General features: G+C 44.0%; 1 protein-coding gene across 1 annotated transcript; it reads right to left on the bottom strand.

Annotated features, from left to right (window-relative positions):
• tprn (taperin) lies at positions 1-27,698 on the bottom strand. The gene is made up of 4 exons (XM_083982846.1): positions 25,395-27,698; positions 3,141-3,339; positions 1,277-1,398; positions 1-126 (listed from the first exon to the last, which is right to left on the bottom strand). Exons 1-4 carry the CDS (start codon positions 27,606-27,608, stop codon positions 64-66), a joined length of 2,598 nt encoding a protein of 865 aa, XP_083838972.1. The 5' UTR covers positions 27,609-27,698; the 3' UTR covers positions 1-63.
• Between the last annotated feature and the right edge of the window lie 44 nt (positions 27,699-27,742).

Here is a 27,742-nt window from a genome sequence, read left to right as displayed (position 1 = left end):
CTGCAGTCTGGTCCCACAGGTGTGATGCTGCAGAGCTGCTGCACAGCCGACCGGTCTGACCCATCAGAAGTAAAGAGCAGGTTCGCTGCTGTAGTCAGACAGGGAGGAGCTGTCTGCAGGTGTCAGCTGGGGAGACAAGGCACAAGATTAAACACTGGAACTTGAACTGCAAGTTTGTAATTGTGACTTCATTCCAACTTTAATACACAATTTGCATGTCTTTGATGGATAAAGAGTGGAAATAAAATATGTTCTCTGGTTAAATAAAGCTATTTGCACTTCCTGTGGCCCTGCTGTCCTTATGTAGAACAGGAATCTTTGTTTTCAGTAACATGTGGATCTGATTTTTCATGTCTTTCCATATACAAACTTCTGACAGGACTTATCACTAAACATCTAAACCAATTTTAGTCCCTTTAAAGGGATAGTTCAACATTTGGCAAATTGGCCCATTGCCATAATCCCTATTGTTATTGTGACCTGCAAATTCACCACGCTGTGAGATAATAACGGAACATCATGAGACAGAGTTGTTTTCGAGGTAAATTCATGCAAAACTGCAGATGCGCGCTCCCGTTGGGGGCAGTTTTTTGGCAAGCAGTCTCTAACGTTCCGTTATTATCTCATAGCGTGGTGATGTGCGGGTCACAACTTGTCCACCAGAGCGTTTTGGAGTTGTTGGATTGTGTATTTGATGAGTTTGAGGAGAGAAACCAAGAAATTCCATGAGCCTCTGTAGTGTAGCTCTGAGCAGCTCACGGCTCTGCTCCGCCGTTCTAAACATAGCTTGCACCGACAATTAAAGGTAACGAACCTACTGCTATAAGACTATAAGGATTATGGTAATGGGCCAATTTGCCAAAATGTTGAAGTATCCCTTTAATGCTGGTTTACATGGAAAATCATGAAAAACCACAATAACCAATCAAAGCACAACTTGATTGACTGTTGATTGATTGTTGATTGACATCTGATGACTGACAATTAACTGAAAATAATCAGTAGACTATGTGATTCCTTGAGTAACTGGAGAAGCATTGAGAAGAATTATAAACAGTAACTCCTATATTTATTATTTTTGAACATCATATAAAATGTATTGGATATTTTATGGTTGGATCTGAATCTGATATTAATGTGGTAAAAAAAATAGATAGAGGCTTTAATTGTATTTAAACCATTTCAAGTCTTGAAAGTTGTGGAATTGTAGTGACCTCAGTGAGATGCACCGACACCTAAAGTGAGTGGACAGCTTTAAAGGGAGGAGCTCTCTCACCATAACTTCCTCTGTCATCTGTGTCTGCTGGGAAGAGTCTTCCTGGTAAACACTGTCGTCATGTTTGTGCTCCTGCCAGGCGCTGAAGTCCACTGAGTGCTTGGGAATGTAGCTGGATAGGTCTGCAAGATAATAAAAACACATCACACACTGTGTTATCTACATGAGCATCATTCCTCTTCTGCGCAGACTCACTGTGATTTCATCGTAACAATTAGGCTTTCAAATGCATTGCACCCTTCACTTTGTGCATCCATTAAGATACGTCATTCCTGCATTTTTCAATAGCATGCATGCATATTAATTATTCATAAGTTACTTTTCTATTGAGAAAATAGGGCTGCATGTTGTGAGCACTTTAAAGAAAGCTAATGCTCCGCTGGTTCATTACATATTCCCCAAGTGAAGTTCACAGTTTGTCCAGTAGGGGTCTCGGTCACCATACTTTTCCACTGGGTTACACTTGTTCCATACAAAAAAGGGCAGAGTGCTGATATAATAAAGACCAGTGTAGTTGAGCAGTGTTTCTCCTTCCTATCGATCACGTCTCCTCTTCCTTTGTTTTCCTCATTTCAACTTTTCTCTGTGGCAGCAAACACACACACAAACACACACACACAACTGTCCAGGTGTTCTGTTTCTTGACATCTTTTTCCCTTTAGTCATCATATATATTTCCTCATACACATAAACCGTCAGGAATCAAATTGTTACACAATGAAACAATTGTCTTTTTTTCTAGGTGGGAAAGAGGAAACGTGGATGAATGCTGCAGCTCTGAGAAACGAGGTGGTGGACACATGTGGACATTTAAAAAACCATAGAACAAGAAGCAAAAAATGATGACAACACCTCTGTGACTCACTCAGCCTAAAGCTGTATGTTAAAAGCTTCACTGGGCCAGTGGTTTGGGCAAAGATGATTAGTTCAATGATTTAAAGTAAAACACAGTCAGATGATCAGTTCTCTTCTTTTACTCCTCAACTCCAAGAGGATAGATAGTGCCTCCATATGAATGTGAGAGAATGAATGAAACCAGATGAAGTGAAACCAGCTTCTATTGCCTGCACGGCCCGTTTTATTTGGTCATTAATGGTGCATTATTGGGAAGTGCTGAAACGTTAAGCAAAAAGCCAATTTTCACTTCCCTCGTGCTGAAAAGATCTGCAGGTTTTCATAATACAATCTGAAAAGTGAATACATGTCATATTTCCACTCTGCCATATGTGCAGCTGATTCTTCTCTGTATTAACATTTTGGTTCTTATTGATTTAATCTCACCACTATGTTTTTTTTTAATTTCTGCTGCTAATGCTTCCACTTCCTCTTTATGTATTTAGTTTTTATTGATCTCGTGGTCCTAGGAGCAAAATTCAAATCTCTTTGTTTACACACAAGTGCTACACAAATCCACTACAGGAAATGGTTTTGTGTTGATGTCCATCTGATGAGTCGAAGATGAGGAGTATCCTCCGAAGAGCAGGAACGTGCATCGTCCATTTAATGACCAGAATGTCAGAAAGGTTTAAATACCTAATTAGCTCATTAGTTTTTGCTTCAGAAGACAGGAATGTTAAGGTTCATCTCCAGTTAACCAGACACTGAACCATTCACTGTCAGGGGACTTGCTGTGAAAATGTGTTCTAATCTTTGTGCAACATGTGAAAAAATGTCCAGAAACAATCATCAGAACCAAAGCGGTGGACAGAAGAGGCTGACATTTCTGAGCTGCCGGTTGGATGAAAAAGTTAAACCTGCACGATTGCCCCCCCAACCCCCACCCCAAACCAACCTCCTTCCCCCCCAGAAACTAAATGATCCCTGCCTCCCCCACTCCATCACTGCTCCTTCCATGCGGTCTCACCGTTGCTGTTCGAGTGTGTGGGCGAGCTGGTGAAACTGGGTCGAGGGATGTGGATGCGTCCCACCATGCTCGGCTGCTCGTCCGCTACCTTCCCGTCCCGTTTGTCCTCCTCGTCCTCCTCCCCGCTGTCCCACACGCTGCTCTCTGACGGATACTCGTACGTGCTCTGGAGACTCGACTCGTTGAAGGAGATTTTGAGCTGGAGGAGACACAGACACATTTGTGTAAATGATCATTTATCTTCAACATTCAAACTGCTTTGATTTGACTTTATTGTTCTGTTCATTATTTCCCCTAATTAATGAAATAAAAAAACAGAAACAAATAGCACAAATGGGTAAGCAACATAATTTGTTCCCATGCATGTTACAAATACACGGCGACATTGACTTCCCTGGGTGCAGGACTTATTTTACTGGCTCTGGACTGAGGACGACAGCACAAAGTCAACAGCCAAAAGACAGTGATTATTGGCTGTGACTGGGAGACTTGGGCAGGTGCCTGCTCATGATTCAGAGTGAGTACTATATTTATAAAAATCTAGGTGACCTGATTTAGCTACAAAGGTGTTCTGATGCTATTTGTTTACACGTGGCTGATTCAAGTATTTTGGAGTCCAACGCAGGAAACTGTTCAGTTAAGGTGAAATAAAGCATTTTTGGATATGGAGAAGATACAGCAGAAACCTATATGGATAAATATATAGAGTTTCACTTGATCAAATGTGCATTCATTTAAAACCTTTATATGTTGATATTATTTCTTGATTCTTTGTCTCTTTCTGTCAAAATAAACCTACCATAAAAAACTATAGACCGTCAATTTCTTTGTAGGGGAGCAAACTTATAAAAACAGCAGGGGATCAAATACTTATTTTCCCCACTGTGTCATGCTTTTGGTTTAATTTCATGATAAACCCAATTTTGGGATTTGAGGACACTAAAATGAAAACATCCAGATTAAAATGGTTAAATAACACCCACCAATCAACCATTACATTAAAATCGGTGACTGTTGAAATACGTGGCCTGTCTTAAAGGGATAGTTCACCCAAAATTCAAATTTCACTCATTATCTACTCACCCTCATGTCGACTAAGGGCTCGCGAGATTTGGACGGAGCAGGAAGAGCAGTGCTGGGAGCTTCCGCTACAAACAAGCTTAAAATACAGATTTATTAAATTTTTTTTCGGAACAATTTCTCATGTTGAGGCTTCAATACAAGAGGGACATTACAGACGAGCACTATGGAGGTATTTGGATGTTTTTTGGTGTGTCTTTTTGGATGAAGAAAAGTGAGCTCTGTTCGCAACCGTCATATGGACATGCAGTGCTGCACGGAGCCCCGCTGTAACTCAGAGAAGGCACAGAGGACTCTGAAACTTCTCCCAGCCCTTAGTCGACATGAGGGTGAGTAGATACTGAGTGAAATTTCAATTTTGGGTGAACTATCCCTTTAAGACTTGGTATGATTAGTTCTTTGATCTGAAACTTGATTTGTAGTCATTTCATCATGGAATGATTGAAAAAGTAAAAATACTTTGCAAGTGTGAATTCACATTTTCCACTGGCTTGTAGCTGCGGGGTGGTGAGCAGCCGTTTACACCCTCTGTGGTGCAGCTCTTTGTTTACAACCCAGATTTGTTGACCAGGAAAACAAACCTCCTGCTGTTGACTGTTTGTTTGCTGAATTGGCCGCTGAAGAGTCCAAACTTCACAGCCACCAGCCAAGATTTCAAAGTATCAGACATCTTCTCATTTTGGAGTCCGCTCCCATTTTATATGAGTAAACATTAACAGGTTATAACTTCCTCATTGTTGTGTAATTACCCCGTCCACAAAGATGCTTGTCACACGTCTGGGCCCTTTGCTTGCACTGCAGTTAACGCCCGTAAAGCTCAACATGAATCAACTACCTCATAACTTATTCAGCGGGGCTTTTAATAGGGATTGTCTTGGAGAGCACAGCTGCAGTTTGTTTGGAGCTGTCAGTGGGCGCACTGCGCTGCTCTTGCTGTGTCCTCTGAGTGGGACAGGTGGCAGCCTCGCAGGAGCTCGAGGGAGCCTGTGATTGATCGTTTCAGAGCGTTTGCTCTAAGACGTGTCTGTTTGGCATCGCTTCAGTGGTCTGCAAACACGGATCCGTGGGGTGAGACGGGCCCTTGCACTTTGCTGCGCCGTGTAATCCAACATGAGAGGCAAAGGTGCAGCCAGAGAGCTCAGCATGCTGGCTGACCGTCACTCTCCAAGGAGACACCTCACACCTTCAGAGAGAGGTCACTGCTGCAACAAAGTTTGTGCATGTTTTTTTTTTTTTTTGTTATATTTCAATTGCTGTCAACTTTTCCTGGACTGAGTTTTCTATGATTTCATTCTGTGCAGTCTGCAGTTCTCTTCAAACTGGCAAAATCGTAGGGTTACGGTTTAAAGATGACCGAGCGGCCATAAATGGTTTGTAATAACTTACTATTCATGTGCTCTGGTCACACACAGGCTCTGCTAACCCGCAAAAAGTTTTATTTCTTCCTCCTGAGTTGCCATGGAGATGACAGCCCATACACACTCATATAAGAGCAGGGTTCGCCCGTGTCTTCCCCGAGGTCGTCAGCTGACTGCTCTTAACTCACTGTACCTGGCTCCATCTACTCTGTAGGCCCTGATCTAAATCTGCCATAATCTCCATCACAAGGCCACAAGCCAGCAGCCCCACCTCTCTCTCTCTCTCTCTCTCTCTCTCTCTCTCTCTCTCTCTCTCTCTCACACTCACACACACAGAGTTCAGATTTCATACTTATTCCATATCTTTTATGACTTCTTTAAAATCTATATCTGTAATTACGTTGAGGTTTTTTCTTGATGGTGGACAGGCGGTTTAAGCAGTATGTCAGTTTGTATGAACTCGTGTGTCACAGCATGTGCATAAAACCACGTTTTTCTTACCAACATTTAAATTTTAAGCCCCATTCCTGAACGGGACAAATTGGAAAATTAAACACTCCTGTATATAATAGCAATGTTTTGTTTGGGAAAGTTGCATTTGTATCATTTATTGTTCTTTATGTACGTCAGAGAGAAAAAAAAACTGACATAAACTTTCTGATAAAGGTGTAAGACTGGAAAAGGCCACTATTTTACACAATATTCACAATAACACTTATATTTTGAAGCATGTAAACCAACCAAACAGAAGGTTCACTCTCTGATCACTGACTCCTCTACATTTCAAAGCATCCTTGGGAAAGATACTGAACGCTAAATTGCCCTGATGGCTTTTCCATTAGTGTATCTGGGTGAATGAATGAATGTGTTGGAGAACTGGTTAATAAAGTGTTTTGAGCGGCTGATAAGACTAGTCCATTTACCATTTGAACAGATTCTGAGAACAGATTCTCGATGACAGTATAAAGATTTAGAGCCTAAGACAATGGTCTATTGATTCCCAACAAAGACTACAGGTATAGAAGTAGGTGGGTAGTAGATTAAGGATGAGAGTCTACACATCAGAGTCTAATGGTCTATAGATCCGACATACAAGGGTTTATAGATTCTGGACAGCAGTAAACAGATCAAAGATAAGAGTCTGTAGATTGCAAGGCTCATTGGATTCAAAATAAAAGTTTATAGATATTTATGATTGAGGCTGAGCATCAACAGATTCTGAATAAGGAGCTATGGAGTAAAAGCAAAGGATAAAACCAGAATTTATAAATGGCGAAGAGTCTAAAAGTTTGAGAAACTAGATTTTAGATGAGAGTCTAGTTCAAGGGTCCAGTATTCAAGATAATGGGCTAGCTCATCATGGACAATAATGACCTTTTCAAAACAAGGTTGAGGATCTAAAGATGAAGCACAGGTCTACAGGTTAAAGACAGTGGTCTAGAGTTAAAGGCAATGATCTATAGACAAAGGATGAGAGTCTGAACTTTAAAGACAAGGTCCACACATTCCAAAGAAAGGTTGACAGATGAAGACAGACAGATTCAGGGTGAGGGGCCTACTGTACTGATTCCAGTCCTGTGTACAGAGCAGGGACAAGAGTCTTTGGTTTTCAAATTACAGATCCAAGGAAGAATCCTACCATGGCAGAAAATCTACAGGTCTGCAGATCTAGGCATTAGTCTAGACTCAGTACTAGGACCTAGAGATTAAATTTGACAGTCCATAGACCCAGGACGTGAATACAATACAGACAATGAATGGTCCATAAATTCCAAATAATAGTTGACAGATTAAAAGTCGGCCACTAAATTTAGGTCTACAGATGAGGGATGAGGCTACCATGAACCTTGGACAGGTGTGGCTTGCCCTGATTGAAACTTCCTCAGACGGAGGTGAGAGACTAAAGCCAATAGATTAGAGGTGACGGCCTGGACATTCCAGACAGGGCACTATTGATAAGAGATGACGGTCAATAAACCAAGGACTGGACAGGCTCAGGTCTCTGGATTCAAGACAACTGGCTGCAGATTAAGGTCAGAGGTCGATAAAAGGGCCTAAAGACTGAAAACTAAGACCCACGGAGTCAGAACAGAACATCGGTCAATGGGACACCACCAGCAGTCCGTCACAGGCTCCTTTCTCTGGTTTTAAAGTTAAATAACAGTAAAGGTTCAAAGTGTGGTAACACTTTATAATAAGTACACACTATTAAGCGTTACTTAAGTATTAAATATTGAATTCATCATTTATAACATGAATAATCATGTAGTTGTTACGGCTCTATGTGTATATATCTATGGGCTTGCCTGCCTCCCAGCGTGGCTTTTTTGTTCATAAACACAGTTAAAAATGTTTTACCCATCATTGATAAGAAGAATTCAGTATTTATTAATGCTTAACTAATGCTTAATAATGTGTACTTATTATAAAGTCTTACCCAAAGTGTTGGACATTTCCAGAAATATACTCTAGTGATCTGCTCCGTTTGTCGACTGGATCTCCACTATCATATTGATTGATAATATCTAATTGAGCAATAAAAATAGGGATAAGAGTATCTGTAGTGATAACGATATCAGTGGCTGTTTTGTTTCACTCTCTCTGATGTTCACGACGGGTGGTGGTACAGAGAAGGACCAGGGTTCAAACCAGTTAGTGAACCATGTCAACTGAACAAAGAGGATAGCCTTAACCAGTTATTCATTTATCTAATGCTAAGTACTTGAATGTCCAGCCTGTTCTTACACACATCACAAATCCATCCACAGATCCATCAAGTTGGTCAAGGTTTCAATAGAGGTACTGATGAAATGACTGCACTACCACCCTCTTTGGCTTGTTGGAAAATTGACAGAAAACTCATGGATGAAGAGTTTCTCTCAGAGAAGAACAGAAATTCAAGTAACACCCCTGACCTTTCAAGACGAAACAAACAGAAAGTCATAAAAATTCTGTTTCAACCCTGACCGATCTCACTATTCCCACTCCTTGGATTTTTCACAGTTTCTTTTTTCTTCTGACAACCAGGAAGAAAAAAAACCCATTAGCATTCAGCCATCGTAACAGCACAACCCACAATACAAATCAAATCCTGTGTATAGATCCAGACTCTGCTACTGCATTAACATCTTTAAAACGAGTCCTCTGTCCCAGACGTCGCTTATTTTTAGGCCCCCCCACTCCCGCCAACTTCCTTTTTTTAGTTCCTGTGTTAAACTTACACCACAAAAAGCGTTTCCTTGCTAACCTGGCATCCTGTACTGAAGGAAGTCTCCGGCTGCCAAATGCAAGTCTATCAATAAATCAGACTTAGCTGCTGGCTTCACTTCCCTTCACACTGTCTTTCACTTTTCACTCTCTTCTCATATCAGCCTCTCGTTAGATGAGACGGCGTCTCTGACTTCACATTCTGCCTGTTTAGCTGCGGCGCTGATCCGACTAAGAGTGAAAGACAGAAGAGCATAAATAATGGGGCCAACGGAGCTGTGATCTTTATCTGCGGTGCGGTGCACCTCTCCCTGCCTGCTGGTGCTCGAGTCTGAGCCTCGGCTTCAAGTCTTTTTCATCTAGATGATGTTGAAAACGCGACATTAAAGAGGCAGAAGTGATTCGTCTTCTTTCCTGGGGCTATGGGACGGGCCAACAGGGGCCCGATTCAGGCCAACTGGGGCCCGACTCAGGCCTGCTGTCCTTCTTGTTCACTCAGACACAATGCTGCCGCACTGACTGACTAATTATCTTGGTTTTGGTTCATGCTCATCAAAGACCAACTATGTGTGTGTACATGTGTGTGTGTCATGTGTGTGTACGAGGAGCTGATACTTTGTGTCTTGAATTAAAGTAAAACAATGAAAAAAAAATGCTACTTTTGTAGAACCTGTGTTGTTTTTGATACGTATATTATCTCATTTGTAAAAGGATTTCTTGAAAAAAGGGCTAGACTATACGTTTGCTTCTTTCTGCCCCCTTTCATTCAGGAGTAGCTTTTTTTTTTTGTATTAAACTGTGTTTATTTTCTTTTTTCAATGAATGACACAAATAGAGAAACTAAACTAAACTTGTTTTAACAGCTCTTGGGTTATTATCAAAACGGATGTAGTCTTTAAATATAACTGGTTTCAACACATCTGTGTGTTTGTCTGTGGTTTATGTCAGTCTTGTTATAAATCAGCTCTGTCAAAAAATGCTTTTCTTTCACTTTCACTAGATGTGAAGAGCAACAGTATCCAAGTTCAGTGACGAGTGTGTCCCAGGTTACTTATTGAACTGAACTGTCCAGTTACAAATGTAATCAACATACCTCCACTCTGAGAGGCCTATAAAGAAATCTGGGAAGCATTTGATCATGTTTCGAGATTAGTGACGCTGAGAATCTTCTCGCCTATAGACCTGGGTTACTTATGAGAAAAATTGAATTATACATATAGCAAAAAGGTGGAACGTAGATTTTTGTGTGTAATATTTTTTTTGTTTTTAAACTGTTGCCATTTTAGGACATTTCTGTCTTTACTTTTAAAATCAAAATCTCTCTATCAAGAATGAAACAGGTTAAAATATGGAAACTACGAAAATGGGAGGGGAGATATTAAGAAAAAAAGGAATTCATGGGGGAAAAAAATCCTTGCGTCACACCAGAAAGTCCAGTCACTTCAGCATGAATGCTCATTTATTCGAGGGGAGTTTTGCAGCTGACTTATGTCAGGACTGTGGTTGGTCTGTGGAGCAGAGGGACAAGACACTGTGGTGAGAGACACATGTTTCTGCTGAAGCTCCTGGCTTCATTTTCATCAGCTGTGTTTGTCTGTTGTTTGCGTGTTGTTGTTGCAGGAGGCATTAAAAAAAAAAAAAAAGGCCACGGAAGGGACGGACAAAAGGAGAAGTGAGCGAGAGGGGAAGAGGAGAGTCAGCAGAAGAGATTATGTCTTCATGAATGTGCCTTGGCCAATCGGCGAGATGGGAGCAGCGCCAGGAATTTTTTCCAGGCCACCCAGCATGGCGTGTCCTCGTTTGGTGAAAAGTGGCTCCTGCTGAATGGACACACACACACACACACACACTGATGGACTTGAAGCTGAAAGCTGTTAGAGTAAAGCTATGACGCAGCAGTGCACTTCCAGCTAACAACTGTGGGCGCAGCAGCATGCCAGCGTTTTGTGTTTACATGCGTCTCACTGGGCGTGCGTCTCTTTAAAATACATTTCTATATTTATCCAAGTATCGTCAGGTGCCACGAGGCGTGGTGCGCTTTTGGCACACCTGCTCATACACTGTGTGTGTGTCTCTCTGTGTGTGTGTGTGTGTGGCTAAGCATCTGATGCCCGTGGTGCATGGAGGAGCCTCAATTAAATCAGTGGCTTCAAATCAGGAACAGTGTAACAAAATGTGGGATAATAAAGTGTGTGAACAGGGCTACAGGTGTGTGTGTGTGTGTGTGCCCGACCAGGTGCCTGATTAGAGCTAATCTCCAGCCAGGCAGGTAATATTAGAACAGCACCACAATGAACCGGCTGAGGAGTTGAGCTGCAGCTGCATTAGTGCCTGAGGAGAGGGATAATAACACATACATGGACTTAAACAAAGCATGTGGTATAACTCAGCACGCTGCTGCTGCTGCTGCTTAATCAGGAGGACCAGTGTCAACTACATGATCCCAAACAAAACAGCATGATGCACCAACCATCACACCCAGAGGAGATTCACTTCACATTTCAGAAGGCTGCTCTCCCGTCCATCCATTTTTCATCATGTCATGTCCTACTTTCAAGACTTTAACAGAAACAGAACAACAGCTGTGAAATAAGCTTCAGTGTCTCTCTTGATTAATTATTTGTTCACCCCAACACAGTATCTACAGTTTTAATCATTACAGTCTAAGTAGTTCCACTTAAACGTGTTGAAATCCCTTCAGTGTGTAAGAATAAAGGATGCACTGATCCAATATTAAGATCAGATATTGGCCCCAGATATTGACGAAATAGCTAGATCTGGTATTGGATAATGGGGCTGATCCATGACGCTGATCTATTCACTTCAGTTCTATGTTTGTGACGCTGGCTATACCACGTGTCAGCAGCACACGTGACATCAAACACAGAGCAACAATGTTTTACAAAGTTAAAGTCAAGCCACTCTCTTCCACATGGCAGATATATCGTTATGCAATAGAAGGAAGGTTTACTGGACTGATGTGTACTGGGCAAGTGCTAATGGGGGATCCATAATCAAGTAAAGTAAAAGTAAAGTAACAGTGGTATCAGATCGGTATCGGGTATCGGCCGATTCGCTAAGCCGAGGTATCGGCATTGGGATTGAAAAAAACAGATCAGTGCATCCCTACTAACAATTATACCAGTAAACAATATACAGAATAATTTAGGAAACAGCTACAGTGACTATTAGTCTGATAAAAATGCACTTTCATGACAAATACGCATCTGAATTTGTTATATTTAAAGGGATAGTTCAACATTTTGCCAAATTGGCCCATTGCCATAATCCCTATAGTTTTAAGGAGTAGGTTCGTTATCTTTAATTGTCGGTGCAAGCTGTTTTTAGACAGCGGAGCAGAGCTGTGAGCTGCTCAGAGCTACGCTACGGAGGCTAATGGGATTTCTTGGTTTCCCTCATCAAACTCATCAAACACACAATCCAACAACTCCAAAACACTCTGGTGGACAAATTGTGACCTGCACATTCACCACGTTATGAGATTATAACGGAATGTCACGAGATGGAGTTGTTTTTGAGGCAAATGCAGAAACTGCTTGCTGAAAAACTGCCCACGACAGGAATGCACATCAGTGGTTTTGTATGAATTTACCTCGAAAACTCCATCTTGTAACGTTCTGTTATTATCTCATAGCGTGGTGAATGTGCAGGTCACAACTTGTCCAGAGCGTTTTGGAGTTGTTGTGTATTGTGTATTTGATGAATTTGATGAGGGAAATCAAATCAAGAAATCCCATTAGCCTCCGTAGCGTAGCTCTGAGCAGCTCGCGGCTCTGCTCCGCCGTTCTAAAAATAGCTTGCACCGACAATTAAAGGTAATGAATCTACTCCTAAAACTATAGGGATTATGGCAATGGGCCAATTTACCAAAATGTTGAACTATCCCTTTAACTGTCTTCATCAGTTTAGACTGGATCCTCCTCTACCATAACGCCACAACTGTCGACACTATATAAATCATGAGCTTGTGTTAGCTGCTGCAGCAGTGATCATAGCTGTAAGCACATTACTTAGAGTCATTATGTACAGTCATTTGCTGAGCAAACAGCATCCTGCTGCAGAGGAGATGCACCTCAGCAGCTGACAGACAACACACAGACCCAACAACATCTGTTGCTGGACACAGGGATTCAGTGCTGAAAATGTGTCCTCCTCCACCCCCCCACCCCCTTCCCACTTACAAAACCTGTAGGCCCACAGTGTCCTGACACACTTCAATAAAAGGTCAGCGCCCACCAGAGCTACAGCTACACCTACTGAAAACCCCTGCAGCTGGAATCTGTGCCAGAGATCCAGGTCAGAAAATGAACAAGCTCTCGTGTGGGTGTCGTCAGATCTCTCATCACGAATCAGTTCAGCGTTTTAGCAGAAACTCGGAGTGCTACGATCACTGATGAGCGAGTATCACAACACAGATGCAACCGAGAAAAGCTCTACACTCCCGCGTAGGTGGATGGTGGATGATGGTGCTCGGCGCTGGTTGGTTGGTTGGTTGGTTGGTTGGTTGGTTGGTGTGGGCAGGCAGCAGAGCCAAATGTGAAAATGTGTGTTTACACTGCCATGTCTCCAGATAGTGTGAGTCACGGCTGTAATAGTATGCCCTTTGTAACTGTGTGTGAGCGTGAGCGTGTGTTGTGTTATTCTCCCAGTGCTGGGTTGTATTGTCTGTCTGATAACACATGAACAGGAGAAGAGACACATTACCAAAAACTTGTTTGTATCAACAAGCTTCTCCAACAGATCAGTGAGAGCTGTTTTCATATTTCCTCCCTGATGAGAACAGTGTTGTTGGCTCAGACTGACAGGCCTGCACTCGGTGTATACGTAAGGTGAGACCAGGGTGGGGATCGAACCCTATCAGCAGCCTTCCTCACACACACACACACAGTCTTTGTGGCAGCGTTTAGGGCGTTTAATACATAAATGTTCACTTCTGGACTCTTGTGTGAAAGATGGGATGGTCGGGTGTGTCTGAAAAACAACTATCAGGACAAAGGACAGAACAGGAGTCTGCACACTGGGTCTGGGTGATTCTTGTGGGAAAATCCACTTCGGATCTTTATTCGTTTAAAGGGATAGTTCAACATTTTGGCAAATTGGCCCATTGCCATAATCCCTATAGTTTTAGGAGTAGGTTCGTTACCTTTAATTGTCGGTGCAAGCTATTTTTAGAATGGCGGAGCAGAGCCGCTAGCTGCTCAGAGCTACGCTACGGAGGCTAATGGGATTTCTTGGTTTCCCTCATCAAACTCATCAAATACACAATCCAACAACTCCAAAATGTGTGTATGTTGTGACCTGCACATTCACCACGCTATGAGATAAGAACGGAACGTTTGATGAGGGAAACCAAGAAATCCCATTAGCCTCCGTAGCGTAGCTCTGAGCAGCTCGCGGCTCTGCTCCGCCATTCTAAAAATAGCTTGCACCGACAATTAAAGGTAACAAACCTACTCCTAAAACCATAGGGATTATGGCAATGGGCCAATTTGCCAAAATGTGGAACTATCCCTTTAATGTTTGTTTTTTAAGGACATTTGGCAAATTTTTCAAAAAATACTTTCAGGGAGTGAAATCATTGTTGGATTACCTGTTAATTCTTTTACGGGGATGTCTGTACCTGGTTTTCAGGCGCCAACATGTGGACCACTGTTACACCGTCACCCCTGGTGCAACTATTTGAGTAACTGTCCTCAATGACAAAAGCCAAAGCACAGACAGAAAGCTGATGGGCGTGTCCCACTCTGTTCATTGTGAGTGGCTGTGCAGTCGACTGGACTTCCAGAAGTGATAACGCTCCCGTTTCAGTGAACTTTGGGTTAAAGATGAGTCAATGATCGACGCAGTCTCACTGCAGGCACACAGTAAAGAAGGTGTGACATTCTGGACAGATGTAGCATGATGATGATGACGAGGCTGAATGATTTCTTATTGTTTATTTATTAATAGAGTGTAAAAAGTGACTGGAAAATATTATTACAGCTCATAAAATGCTAGTCGACAAATCCAAATCAAACTTGTGAATGAAAGGTAGGTGCTGACATTTAGAGAAATATGTCTGTGCTGTTCTAAAGGGTGAAATCTGACTTCTGTCAAAGGATGGAAAATAAAATCTCTAAAAAGAACTGACATGCGTTCATGTGCAAAACACTGGACTCAGCTGTCCACATATTAAATGTAAAGGCAAATACAAAGAAAAAGCAAAAAGGTAAATATGAGTTTAACAGCATTAGACAAACAAGGCTCGCTGTTTCCCCCCCACTTCCAGTATTTATGCTAAGCTAGGCTAAACATGGATGGGTTCATCTCTCTGCTGAACACAGAGATAAAACTGAGAACATCCTCTATCATGACTCCCCCTGTGACAACGATCCGTCCTATAAAGTTGAGATATGTTGCCTCTTACAATCATCCAGAGAGCTGCATCTCCAGCACAATGATGACGTGTTATTCAGTTCACTACGCACTGAACTGTGGATTGTTTTAGGCAGCATATATACGCTGTTATGAGCTATGTATAAAAATGTCCACCAGGGAATAATGCATGTTTATTTAATTGATGCCATAAAACATGGAGACATACCAGCAATGTCGCATGTCATCTGATACCGTAACTACAAAGAAACTGCATTAGAAGGCAGAGATACGTTTGACAAACAGTTGTAAAATTAAAGATCTTATGAGCCACAGATGACGCACGGATGAAAAACCAAAGGAAAACAGAAACATGTTTTTCAACCCTGTCCTGAAATAACTGACCTTGGCTTCACACTGGGCCTCATGAAAACACTCCGGTCCTCCCCTAAACATCAGAGATGTTGGAGTTGGAGTCTCCACCCACAGAAACGCTGATTTTTGGTTTGCTGATTACAGAACGAGCTCAGTGGGAAACTCATTAAAATATTTTTATTAGATGATGAGACGCTTCAATTTGATGCAGCTCCTCCTCACAGCTCTGTACCCACCACTGACAGCAATATCTACAGCATCAACACCGATGTCTTTCTCTCTTAGAGACCCTAATCTGGGTAGTACCTCAGGTTGTTTATTTGTTTGTTTGTTTGTCTGTTTTTAATCATTTTTGTTCTTTACTTTGTGAGTATATACTTGAAAAAAATTTAGATTGAAGAGATTGGAAAGATTGATTGTACATGTGAAGGCAATGAAAGAAGCTTTACAATAAAGTATTAAAAAAACAAAAAAAACAACAAAAAAACACTGACGTCACAAAGTCTGTGTGTGTGTGTGTGTGAGAGAGAGAGTGTGTGTTCTTATCCCAGAGTCCTAATGACAGGATAGAATGGCCACGGCTCGTGTTGCCCTGGAGACAGGCGCCATGGATATGTGACGGTAGGGAAACGGGAGAGTAGAGGTGGAGACAGACAGACACGGAGAAGCAATGTAGCCGTAATACAGACAGGTTTACATAGAAACGCTCATTATTAAGAGCAGCGATGACGCCACACGGGGCAAAAAAACAAAAACCACAACAGAAATATCATCTCCAGGCTGCACGTCTCAGGCCTGAGCCGGAGGATTACTCAGCCTAAACAATCCAGGTAGAGCACATGCACCGTCCATGGAGAAAGCATTTGAATGAAATTTACATTACGGACAAAATGCAGCACATACGGCCCCATATTCCCAACAGTGTTTTGCATTTGTTAAAGCAGACTGTGGGAAAAAAAAATAACACTACAGGTATGACAAGTCAGTGGTTTCTCTCAACTCGCCCACTCTGTTTCTTTTTATAAACTTTTCAAAAAGCCCCGTCTCTTAGCGTGCCCTGCTCTGAGCCTCTTCATCTGGTTACTCATGCACTCTAAAGATACACACGCACCCATACACACTACACACACGCACACTGAATTAAACATGACTATGATAGTGGGGCTTTGCTGGCTGAATTCTAATTACACCGACGTTGCAGGGTAGCGCATGAGCCGAAGGGCTATGTGTGTGTGTGTGTGTGTGTGTGTGTGTGTGTGTGTGTGTGTGTGTGTGTGTGTGTGTGTGTGTGTGTGTGTGTGTGTGTGTGTGTGTGTGTGTGTGTGTGTGTGGGAAAGCAGCATTTCCATATGTGGGTGTTTATGCAGAAACTGTATGTGTGTGTTTAGAGTGTTTGTGTGTCTGCATCCTACAGCAACAGAGCCCCCGGAAGAAATGACAAGCTTGTTAAAGAGGAAACCATATTTTCACCACAAGCGATATCAATAATGAAAACAGAAGTAGCACCTCTCTCTCTCCTGTGACCAGCTGGGTGACAAAGGCATTAGAGGGGTTTTAAAAAACTTTTTTTTTTTTTAAGTTGCTGATGGGACTGTGACTCAATGTGACTACATGTTGAGTCCAGTGGAGTGAAACAAACAAAACACAAACCAGCTTTTCAGTTCCCTTCAGCTCTGTGCAGCAATTTAGCCTCTTTAAAGGGACATTGTGTAACTTCTCCTATTATCTATTCACGAAAATCGATTATTTCGTTCAAAAGTCTGTTTTTCATTAATCAGTGATCATCCCCCCCATCAACAAACTGAAGTGTTCCTTTCAGCTCTGAATTAGCCGTTCATATCATTCATATCTCCATGGAGCGGGTAAGCTCGGTGCTGGCTGCCATGTGGTGTCGCCATGTTTTTACGTTCAGTGGCAGCGTGACGGTAGGAAACCACGGAAACTCAGCGGAGACACCGGAGCTGTCGGCTCAGGTCGAGGTGGCGCCTGTGAAAAGTCACCGCGGTAACGCAGTGAGGAGGAATGGAGCGTTACACTGATGCTGCATTCACCTGCAGTCGGGCAGACGGCCGTCGCTAACAAACCAGATGTCATTTTAGTCACAGAAGTCCAGAGAAAGCCGGTAAAACGTGGTTCAGGTAAACAATACCACATCGCCATGACAACATATTGTCACGTGTATTGTTTTGCCTTGTGCTGACGGACCACTTGTTTACATAGAGGCTTGTTTATGCTGTTACGTGCAGCAGCTGTTGTCCGTCTGCCGTCTGCCCAATTTCACGTGAATGCAGCATGAAAAATACAATTGAGTTGCTTGTGATATACAACCACAACGCTATATGGGAGTAATTCCTACACGTATAAGCTCACTCTTTTGGTTTTATAGCTCACAACTTCGCTGCTTCGGATCAGTCTCACTGATTTGATTATCTCACGCACATCACCAGTCCTAACAGCACAACACACACGCATACACAGTGAGTGAGTAACAGGTGAACAGGGTGGAGCGTTTAGCAGCTCAGGAGCAGGTGGAGACCAAAGACCAAGTAGAAAGACAGTGAATAATCAGTGGGAAGGTAGAAACATGAACACTAATGTAGCTGTGTATGTTCAGGGCGTGTAAATACTAATTATATAGGCTACTCATCTGCTGCAGTGTTGACATAACACAACTTCATAAAGGTGATAACATGTTAGTATAGAACCAGTCCTGACTGTATAAACTCTGCCAGCTGCCTGATAATGTTAGAATGTCATATCTTATGTTATTGAACACACAAACACACACACACCCACACACACTTAGAAATTGCTGCTTTGGGGACATAGAGTCATTTTGTCTAGAGGGCAGCTCAAGGCATTACTCGACTTTCACTGGAAAACAAAACAAGATCAGCTATTGTGGCGATCTTAGTGAACCGAGACCAGATTCAAATCAGTATATTAAAGTAACTAACAAGACGTTTCATTGTTAACTCAGACAGTAAAAAAAAAGAAATAAAATGCAAATATTTTTCTTTGTGTCTAAGAGGTAAAAAAAAAAAAAAAAAAAAGGATAAAAGGTTCACTCAGGGGCTCTTATTTTGAAAGGGACTTAAAAAAAAAAAAAAAAGCAAGTGGGTGGAGTAGTAGGTTTCAGGAAGTGTAAGAGAGGAGCGATGGGGAATGTCTGCTGGCTGGTAAATAATTAAACACAATGGACTTTCACACCTGTAGCCCAGGCACACAATGTAAATGTAGGAGTGTGCCCTTTCTCTGGCCTTCCTGTGTTACTCACAGCTTTTAACCATTTACGTTTGGATATTTTTATCCTGCTGCTACGTATGACATTTAACCATGAAGTACTGTGTGGCCTCCAAACAAAGATGGAGGAAACATCTTTCATGCTCATGTTGGGGGAGCAGAGGGATTTCTCCTCGCGCTGCAACAACATGACTTTGATATGATAACAGTGCAGAGGGGGAGAAGTGTCATTTATTTATACGGCACCTTTTACAAGTATTATTCATAGGTGCAGATACTATCAATACATAATGTCACAGTCAGCCTCATAGTGGCTGCTATTCTTAGACTCACATCAGTCTACAGCAGGGGTGTCAAATATATGGGCTGCGGGCCAAAACCGGCCCGCCAAAGGGTCCACTCCGGCCCGGGGGATGAAAATTGTGTGAACATTGCATAGAAGAAGAGGCATTATATTGTTGAAATTACATGTATTTTTCTTCAGAGATTTCAGGTTGTTCATAATGTTTTGTAATAAAAAAAAAAGTAAATAAAAGTTTTGATATAAATGAAAACATCTTAATAATGCAGCCATCTGTACTTCTTTCCACTAAAACAAAGGTAAAAATGTAGAGTTCTCGTTACTCATAGGTTATAATGTTATCATTTTACTGGTCCAGCCCACTTGAGATCAAATTACGCTCCTATGTGGCCCCTGAACTAAAATGAGTTTGACACCTCTGGTCTAATAACCGAGTGTTTTTAAACTTGTAGTTCAGTTCATTAGTCAAAGAACAATCAATTAGGCTTATGTCTTGTTATCCTGGACTATATTTGATTAGTCATATTAATGACATCATCATGCGCCATATCAGGACTTACAGGGCATTGTTAAATACCAGTATCTGATAGGGCTGTAACCTCTCATTCAACTGGTTGATACGTTCTGGCTCGACCAAAGTTCTGATTGGTCGATTTTTTGCCGTGTTAATTCCATCAGGAGGACTGGCGCCTTTATTTACAAAATGGGCTCTATGTTCCACTACTTCCTGAATTTAAGGCAGCTCCTTTATTTCCTGTCTTACATTATTGGACACACTGATTAACCCAGGTGTGTCTGAGTAGTCACACTGGTCAGACACACCTGGATTAATCAGTTGGTCCAATAATGTAAGACAGGAAACAAAGGAGCTTGCTTAAGATCAGGAAGTAGTGGAGCTGTGCATAGAGCCCATTGCCCAGGAGACCCGGCCTTTATTGGGGGCATGCTTTTATTTGAGGGAGGCTTTTATTTTATTTATAAATCCCTCCACATTGTTCAGTAGCTCATCTTCATCTTCCTCACGTGCTGTTCTCCTCGCGACAAAAACAATTGTCTAAATATTCTTTAACAGTTCTTGTGCTGATATCACTAGTTGACATAGTATATTTTTGGAATTCATGGGCTATGATATTGCGCAGATGCACGTGCTGCAAAACAGCGTGTAATTAATTTCAGTGCAAAATAATTAGGTCAAAAACGATTTAATATGAAGCAAATAGACTACTAGTCTTTATGTTTATTTATAATTAATTGAGGCGGACAAGGCTACCAAGCACTGAGCTGAAATTTCAGGGCTTCAGTCGACCAATAATTTCTTTGGTTGATTACAGCCCTAGTATCTGACTTTACTGCACCTTATATGTTTATCTATCTGCTGTGGTGCCATAAAGAACTCAGTCAGCTGGTCCCAATGAAAATGTTCAGTAATGTCTCACAGCCAGAGAAGAGAGGCTGAGGTGGATCTGTAGCTGCACGTGTAAAGGCCTGTACATACTCTGAAGGTGGCAAGAACAAGAACAAAGTTAGTTGTGACCAGAACATTTCATACTTCACGACAACCTCAAGTGCAGAACTTCAAATTTCTGACCAATCACACAATACAAGAAAAAAGTTCTGCCCAGATGATGTGTTACCAACAAACTGCAACAACTCCCAAATAAAACCAGGGCTGCAACAAGAGAATGACATCATTATTTTTTTTGCAGCCCTGGGAGAGAGAACACATTTCTCTGTTCCTTCCAGAGTCCAGGCCTTTAGTCCATATAATGTATAGTGACAGCGGACGTGTTGGCATTAAAGGAGAAGACCCAGTGAGAACTGAACGAGTCATACTGTACACATGGCCTTGTCTGCAGCTATAATCCCAGAAGAACAATAATGACCTTCTCCACCACAGACATTCATCCACTGACACCGACAGTAAAGATTAACCCGGCCCTCTCTCACCACTACATTGTGTTTTTGTCCTCGGTTTTTCCAACTCTCATTTGCATTGTTAAAAATTCTAGTGTAATACCCCACATTGCAGTCCCGTCCTGCGTCACCTGGTATCCCATAATGCATTCAAATGGGGAACTTTGCACTGCACTGACCTTCAGTGAGTCTTCACTGTTCCTGAGCCTCCCGTGCAATGAGACTATTTAAACTGGTTATGGTGACAGGATCTACACAGATGATCAGCATCACACTTAAAGGGATAGTTTAACATTTTGGCAAATTGGCCCATTGCCATAATCCCTATAGTTTTAGGAGTAGGTTCGTCACCTTTAATTGTTGGTGCAAGCTGTTTTTAGAACGGCGGAGCAGAGCCGTGAGCTGCTCAGAGCTACGCTACGGAGGCTCATGGGATTTCTTGGTTTCCCTCATCAAACTCATCAAATACACAATTCAACAACTCCAAAACGCTCTGGTGGACAAGTTGTGACCTGCACATTCACCAGGCTATGAGATAATAATGGAACGTTAGGAGATGGAGTTGTTTTGAGGTAAATGCAGAGACTGCTTGCCGAAAAACTGCCCCCGACGGGAGCGCACATCAGCGGTTTTGCATGAATTTACCTCTAAAACAACTCCGTCTCGTAACGCTCCGGGATGTTGAACTACCCCTTTAAACTGATCTAGTTCAACTGCCTCTGACTGTTTGCTTGAATTAATTGAACACACACCCACATGGGTCAAAGAAACATTAGAGCGAACCCTACCAAACAAGGTTATGTGTGAAAAAGCCATTATTTCAGTTACAGTGACAGTCATTTCAGATTAATAGGAAGTGAACACACTGATACCTAACCCCATCCTTAATCATCCTCCATTAGAATAATAGTCACTCAACTGAATAATCACCACTTTCAGTAACAAACACATCATCCTCTTCACTAAACCTCATCATTAGCCTGACAGAATGATCACAATGACACACAGATACGCTGCAGCCATTTAGAAATGAGTAATCTGAGTGTTTCCTCTGTGCAAACGCACAGAAACTATGAACACTGGAAAAAGGCGGGGTGCACCAGAAAATCTCTTCCTCCCTCTCTCTCTCTCTTTTTGCTCTCTAGATGTTGTGCTGACAAACACATGGGTCCGTCTCCATTTTCCCATAATAACCGGTCATAGGGAGCAGAGACTTCAAAAACAAACCACTCTGCCCTCGCCCGTGTCTTGTCGCCAGCTGCACCTCTCTTTGACAAAGAAAAAAGAAATATGAAATAATAAAAAAGAAAACCCCTTCCAATTCTGCCTGGGCTAAGTCAAGAGCCCAATCCAATCAAAGTGCAGATGGAAACTGAGTCAGTCCTGGCCTGCGCGTTTCACTAGAAAGCCCGTGTCGATTTTATGCAAATGCAAGAGTGATGCGGTACAAGAAGCTGCACTTGACCTACATAGCTCTTCCACAATTCCTTCCCCAATACAGAGGAGGAGATCACAGGAAGCTGGAAGCGAGGGGACAGGCCTTATTAACCACCGCCCGCACAAGAATAAAAGCAGCGCTACTGTGGCTAGAGGAGGACGACAACAAAGAAGAGTGGCGCCCATGGAGCGATAAAGATGAGCACCACTGAAGGAAACTGTGCTGGATGCGGTCCAGCCGTTCAGCACTCGTACAAGTCATGATGAGAGCGCTCAGAAATCAGAGCGTGCAGCAGCAGCAGCAGGAGGAGAGAGGGCGGATAGAGTCAAATATTTTTGGAAAATCTAGAGGAAGAGTTGATGATCTGCTTTGGTTCTCCAGTCCTGATGTGCATATGGAACATTCTTTTCTAGCCAACTTCCTCATAAAAAAATGGTTTAGGGTTTGTAGAGGGGGGAAAAAAAAGAAAAAAAAAGAAGGCTCAAAAAGCCCAATCCCAGACCAGAGGGCTGAGCCGAGGCCATTCTCGGAGGCTTGCTCTCACACAGAAGCAGCACTGAACAAAAAATTCCACACAAATTATACAGGCCAGGCCAAGCCTCGATGCTTTTGTAATTGCTTGCGCAGCCCTGCCCAGAAAAGAAAAGAAGAGAGAGAGAGAGAGAAAAAAAAACAACAAACGTGGGCCTTGATGATGACCAAGAAGAGCAGACAGACAACAAAAGGAGAAACTGTTTGGTTTGTTGAGCAACAAGGACAAAAGACAGGATGTGTTCACGTCTCATGGCCGGGTCTCGCTGCTCCGTCTGCATGCACATGAGCACACAATAAAAAAAAAAATCATGCACAACCACAACCGGGTCACATGGACCAGTCTGCAGCATGAATATAAATCATTATAAAGTCGTGATGTGAAGAGGAAGCATGGCTCCTCCAGCCCACAGAAACTTTATTCTGAAACCTTGCAGTCATCACAATCCCACACTTTCCACCGATTGGCCGCCGAGCAACAGAGAAATGCTGAAAAGATGCTGCACAACACATTAACAGATTCCCATTTAGTGGAATGATGAAACATTTACAAACTGTTTTTTAAAAATACTGCCAAGACTTTATATCCCAAAAACCTACACTGCACTTTTCGGACACATTAAACATGTTTTTATCAATTAGATAGAGAAAACTAACTAATAAACATACTGGGTTATACTTCTCTATTTCATTCCCAATTTAATGGGGCTGTACGAGTCTAGATGGCTGCAGTGTGCACTAGATACAAATCCTGAGTGGGCTGAGTTTCGTGCCCTGGCTGTAAGAGGTAGTTGGATTTCCTTGGAGAGCAGAGGATTACAGCAGACCAGGTCAAGGAAACAGGACTGTGGGCCAAAGTCTGAGAGGCTGAGACACCGGCCTAGATTGAAGAGCTGCCAAGAGGCTGAAAATACTCAGCATTAAAAGGCAACGTGGTGCTTTGTAGATCAAAAAAAAAGAAAAGAGAGAAGGGCTGTGATGTAACTGAACGCATCCTAAAAACACATTTCCACTTGGCAGAGAGAGTACAGTAGACCAGGAGAAGAAGGCAGGGGGGGGATAACATGCGTCGCTGGACTCAAACCCAGGATGTTGCGGTGGTTCCATGCTACACACCCTGCGGACTTCCAAAACCAGCTCCATGAGATGCATTATGTTATGTAAGGTAAAGAATTCAAGCCACAGGCTGCAATCACAGCCACACAAACACCAACACATGCAAAAAAAAAAATGCTGGCAGATCCAGAGTCTGAAAACAGCCTCGAGCACTGGTTAAAATTAATTAGAGGCATTCTCTGATATTTAATTAATCCCCAATACAGATCAGACAGGAGCAATTTACAGCAAGACCTTCTCCAAGGAAGTGCCAGATATCTGATTATGATTGCAAGATAACTGTGATGTCCAAAAAAAACCGCACATAGTTATCATTTAATTATGATTTGGGAGCAGGCCTGGGGAAACCTCAGCTTTATACAAAAACACAGATGAATTTTACTGTAAAAAAAAAAGTGCTCCTCAGAGTCCCTGAGCCAAATCCTGAGCACTGAATACAGCCTTGATGAGATTGTTCAGTCAATAGGCTTGGAGGGCCACCTAACCCAATAATGCGCTCTACAACAAATAACATGCTTCTGCGGGACGGCAACCCACAGGAAAGAAAAAAAAGCTGTGGTTGGTTCCAGTAGGCTGTGTAAACACACGCTTTTAATCCACTTAGGCATTGAGGCTGAGAGCAGGTCAAGTGATAGGATGTGGAGATTTATAATAGCAAATGCACACGCACACACTCACTCACACTGTGGGGATTAAGCATAAGGTGGAAAAAGGCTGAGAGCTCAGGTGATGGTAAAGAACATAGCAGTGACAGATCCACACACAGATGAAACGCAGCCTTTCCTTGTGTGATGCTTCACTGCTAAATTTAGAACAGAGGAAAACTTTAAAGATCCCACTGGGATGATTCAGCTCACGTTCTGCACTAAAACTCCTAATAATACAACAATACTTCCTGCAGTGCTGCAGTGTGCGTTTGTGTTTTTCCGCTGAAAGATGATAATCTAGGAAGGAGAGCTGCAAATGATGATTATTTTAGTCATTGGTTAATTTCTGAAACGTGTTTTTGATGAGCTGATGATTCAATTAGACTTTCAAATGCCATAAAATGTTAAAAAATTAAAAAAAAAAAAAACAGAAACTTAAAGGCAATGTCTTCGTGTTGTTTGAAAAGCCAAAAACATTCCGTTAAAAAGCAGCAAATCCTCACACTTGAGAATCTGGAACCTGCTCCTCCTTTACCTTTTTTTTCTTCTGGAGAATGACTTGATAAATTAATCAATCAATCAAATGTGTTAAACCAATCAGTCTCCTCCCTATGTGCCCACAGAACCACTGTAACACCTGTCAATAAAGCCACAAAGTCGGACTCTCACCTTCTTGCCCGTGGAGCCGGTCTTGGAGAGGCAGGACTTCTCGAGGGCCAGGTACCCACCGATGACCTGGATCTCCTCCACAGCGGGGTACCGCTTCTTCAGCAGGGAGCCCAGCTGAGCGTAGGGGGCCTGCGGGGGCGTGGACCCTGGCGGGGCCTCGGCGGAGGAGGTGTCCTGCTGGGGCTCGGGTGAGCTGGGCTGGCCCTCGGTCTCCGCCCGGCGTTTAGGCACCACAGTGAAGGTGTTCCCCTTCTTCCTCTGCACCATGGGGCTGGGGACGGGGACGCGCTGCGGGGGCTCCACTTCGATGTCATCGATGTTTGTTACTGGCAGCTGATCCACTGGAGGTTGCTCTGGGGCTGGGGAATCTGAGGGGACGGGAGATGCAGCAGGTGGAGAGAGGAGGGGAGGTGACGTGGGGACAGCCAGGGGAGAGGAGGGGGGCGAGGACGGGCCAGATGGAGGAGAGGGAGCTGGAGCGAGAGCAAGAGATGGAGACAAAGGTTCTGAAGTGGGAGGAGGTGCAGAACTTGTGGCAGCAGAAGGAGGTGGTTCAGGCTTGAATGGCCTTACGACCCTCTCCACCTCCTTGTCTTCCTCCTCCTTCCTCTTTGAGGGGGGGACAGCGGGTGTAGTAGGGGTGTGAGATGTTGGCACTCCCGGTGTGGGCACCTCTGCCTCTCTGTGTGAAGGTGAAGACTGGATGGGACCGGTTGCCCCGGTTGACGAGGCAGCAAGCAGACGTCGCTTGGGGATCACTGTGAAGGAGTTTCGGGACTGCAGGCGCAGGTTTGCCAGGGCCAGGGCCTGGGTGTCCCCGTCAGGGATCCGGTCAAGGTCCGGCTTCGGAGAGGGACGGATCTCAAAGTCAGGTGAGGAGCGAGCCACCTTGGATGAGACGGGGCTTGAGGGGGTCTCGGCACGGGCACGTCGGGTCTCCGGAGAGCATGGCACCTTGGATTTGGGTGGCACCTCGGCGCCCTCCCAGTCTCTCTCCCTGGTGGGCTTGGTGGTGACCCCCCTGTCTGTCTCGTCTCTGGCCACACCTCGTCCCCCACTGTCAAACCTCTGACGGAAGGAAGACACGGACTGTGGGGACCCGGGAAGGCGCTGGGGGCTGCCTGGCTCAGAGGCAGCAGGCTGGGGTTTTGGTTTGGAAGACCAGTGGGTCTGGAAGACGGGCGAGGATGGGTGGCTGCTGCCCGGGCTGCTGGGCGAGGGCCCCGGCCTGGGCTTTGGCACCAGATCTGGCTCTGGCTTGGGCCAGAGTCTTGGCCTGCTGCTGGCACTACAATCCAGGTCCAGCAGGTTCTCTGTGCTGTGGGACTTCTTCTGTAACTTCCCATAGTTGCTGTCAAACTTCTGCAGCATCCTGCTCACCCTGCCCTGACCCTCACCCGACTCGTAGGATGGGGCGTCATGGTCGGAGCGGCCCAGGGTGCTCAGGTTCTCCTCGCTCTTGCTCAACGTGGTGTCATAAATGACCACTTCCTTGGCTCTTATCTCAGTAACAGCGCTCCCTCTCCGGTCCAGGAGGTCGTTTAGGGAGCTGTAGCTACTCACACCGTTTTGTTGCCACTTGGACCCCGTTGTAACCCCTCCGGCTTCCGGAAAGTAATCTGGATCCGATTCAATGATGATGATATTCTCCGCACGGATAGTCCGTATGCCGGGGACGCTGCCGTACAGCTCCAGGATGTGCTGCACCGGACGAGCGGCGTTTTCTCGGTCCTGTCGCCTCCTCCGCTCCTTCTCCAGCTTGATGAACGGGTTCTCCTCCAGCGGGCCCAGGCTCTCCTGCAGCACTAGGCTCTCGTGCCTCCCGTCCTCCCTCAGCGTCGCCCTCTCCGCGGCCGCCGGTCGTGTCTCTTTGTTAGTGGCGAAGTGCTGGTTGGCCGTGGTGATGGTGTAGTTCCGCCCGGACCCGCCGCCGCTCGCTCCGCTGTCTCTTTTGGGTCCACCACCACCACCACCACCACCACCGCCGCTGCTGCTGCTGCTGCCGTTGCCGCTGCCGTTCACGTTTCCCGTCGTCTCGCCGTTAACCCGCTGCGGGCCCGCGCCGCCGGGGCTTGTCTCCGCGGCACCGGCGCCCCCAGACCCACCGCCCTTCGCCTTCCTCCTCTCCAGTATCTCTCTCTTCCAGGCCGGCATCCTCGGGCTCTCTTGTCCACCCTCTTGGCGGAGGACGCGCACCTCTCCTCCGCCGGACATCGCGGAGGGTTGTTGGGGGGATGAGGGGGGAACGGAGGCTCCGAGGCGGTGGTGTTGCCGCGGTCTGGTGCTGCGGCTGTAAAAACCTGTATCCGGCTCTGAGTGTACCTGCAGCACCGATCACCGCTCACTCA

The sequence above is a fragment of the Trachurus trachurus genome, assembly GCF_905171665.1.
Source record: "Trachurus trachurus genome assembly, chromosome: 12".
NCBI lineage: Eukaryota > Metazoa > Chordata > Actinopteri > Carangiformes > Carangidae > Trachurus > Trachurus trachurus.
Note: the sequence above shows the minus strand (reverse complement) of the source record. Positions and strands in the feature narration are given on the sequence as shown.

What these genes read in the sequence shown, in the direction of transcription:
- tprn (XM_083982846.1), bottom strand. Translation starts at nt 27,608, where the DNA reads ATGTCCGGCGGAGGAGAGGTGCGCGTCCTCCGCCAAGAGGGTGGACAA. An exon ending in CCGGCTCCACGGGCAAGAAG is followed by an intron (nt 3,340 to 25,394) that starts GTGAGAGTCCGA and finishes TGTCTCCTCCAG; the next exon opens with CTCAAAATCTCCTTCAACGA. An exon ending in CACACACTCGAACAGCAACG is followed by an intron (nt 1,399 to 3,140) that starts GTGAGACCGCAT and finishes ATTATCTTGCAG; the next exon opens with ACCTATCCAGCTACATTCCC.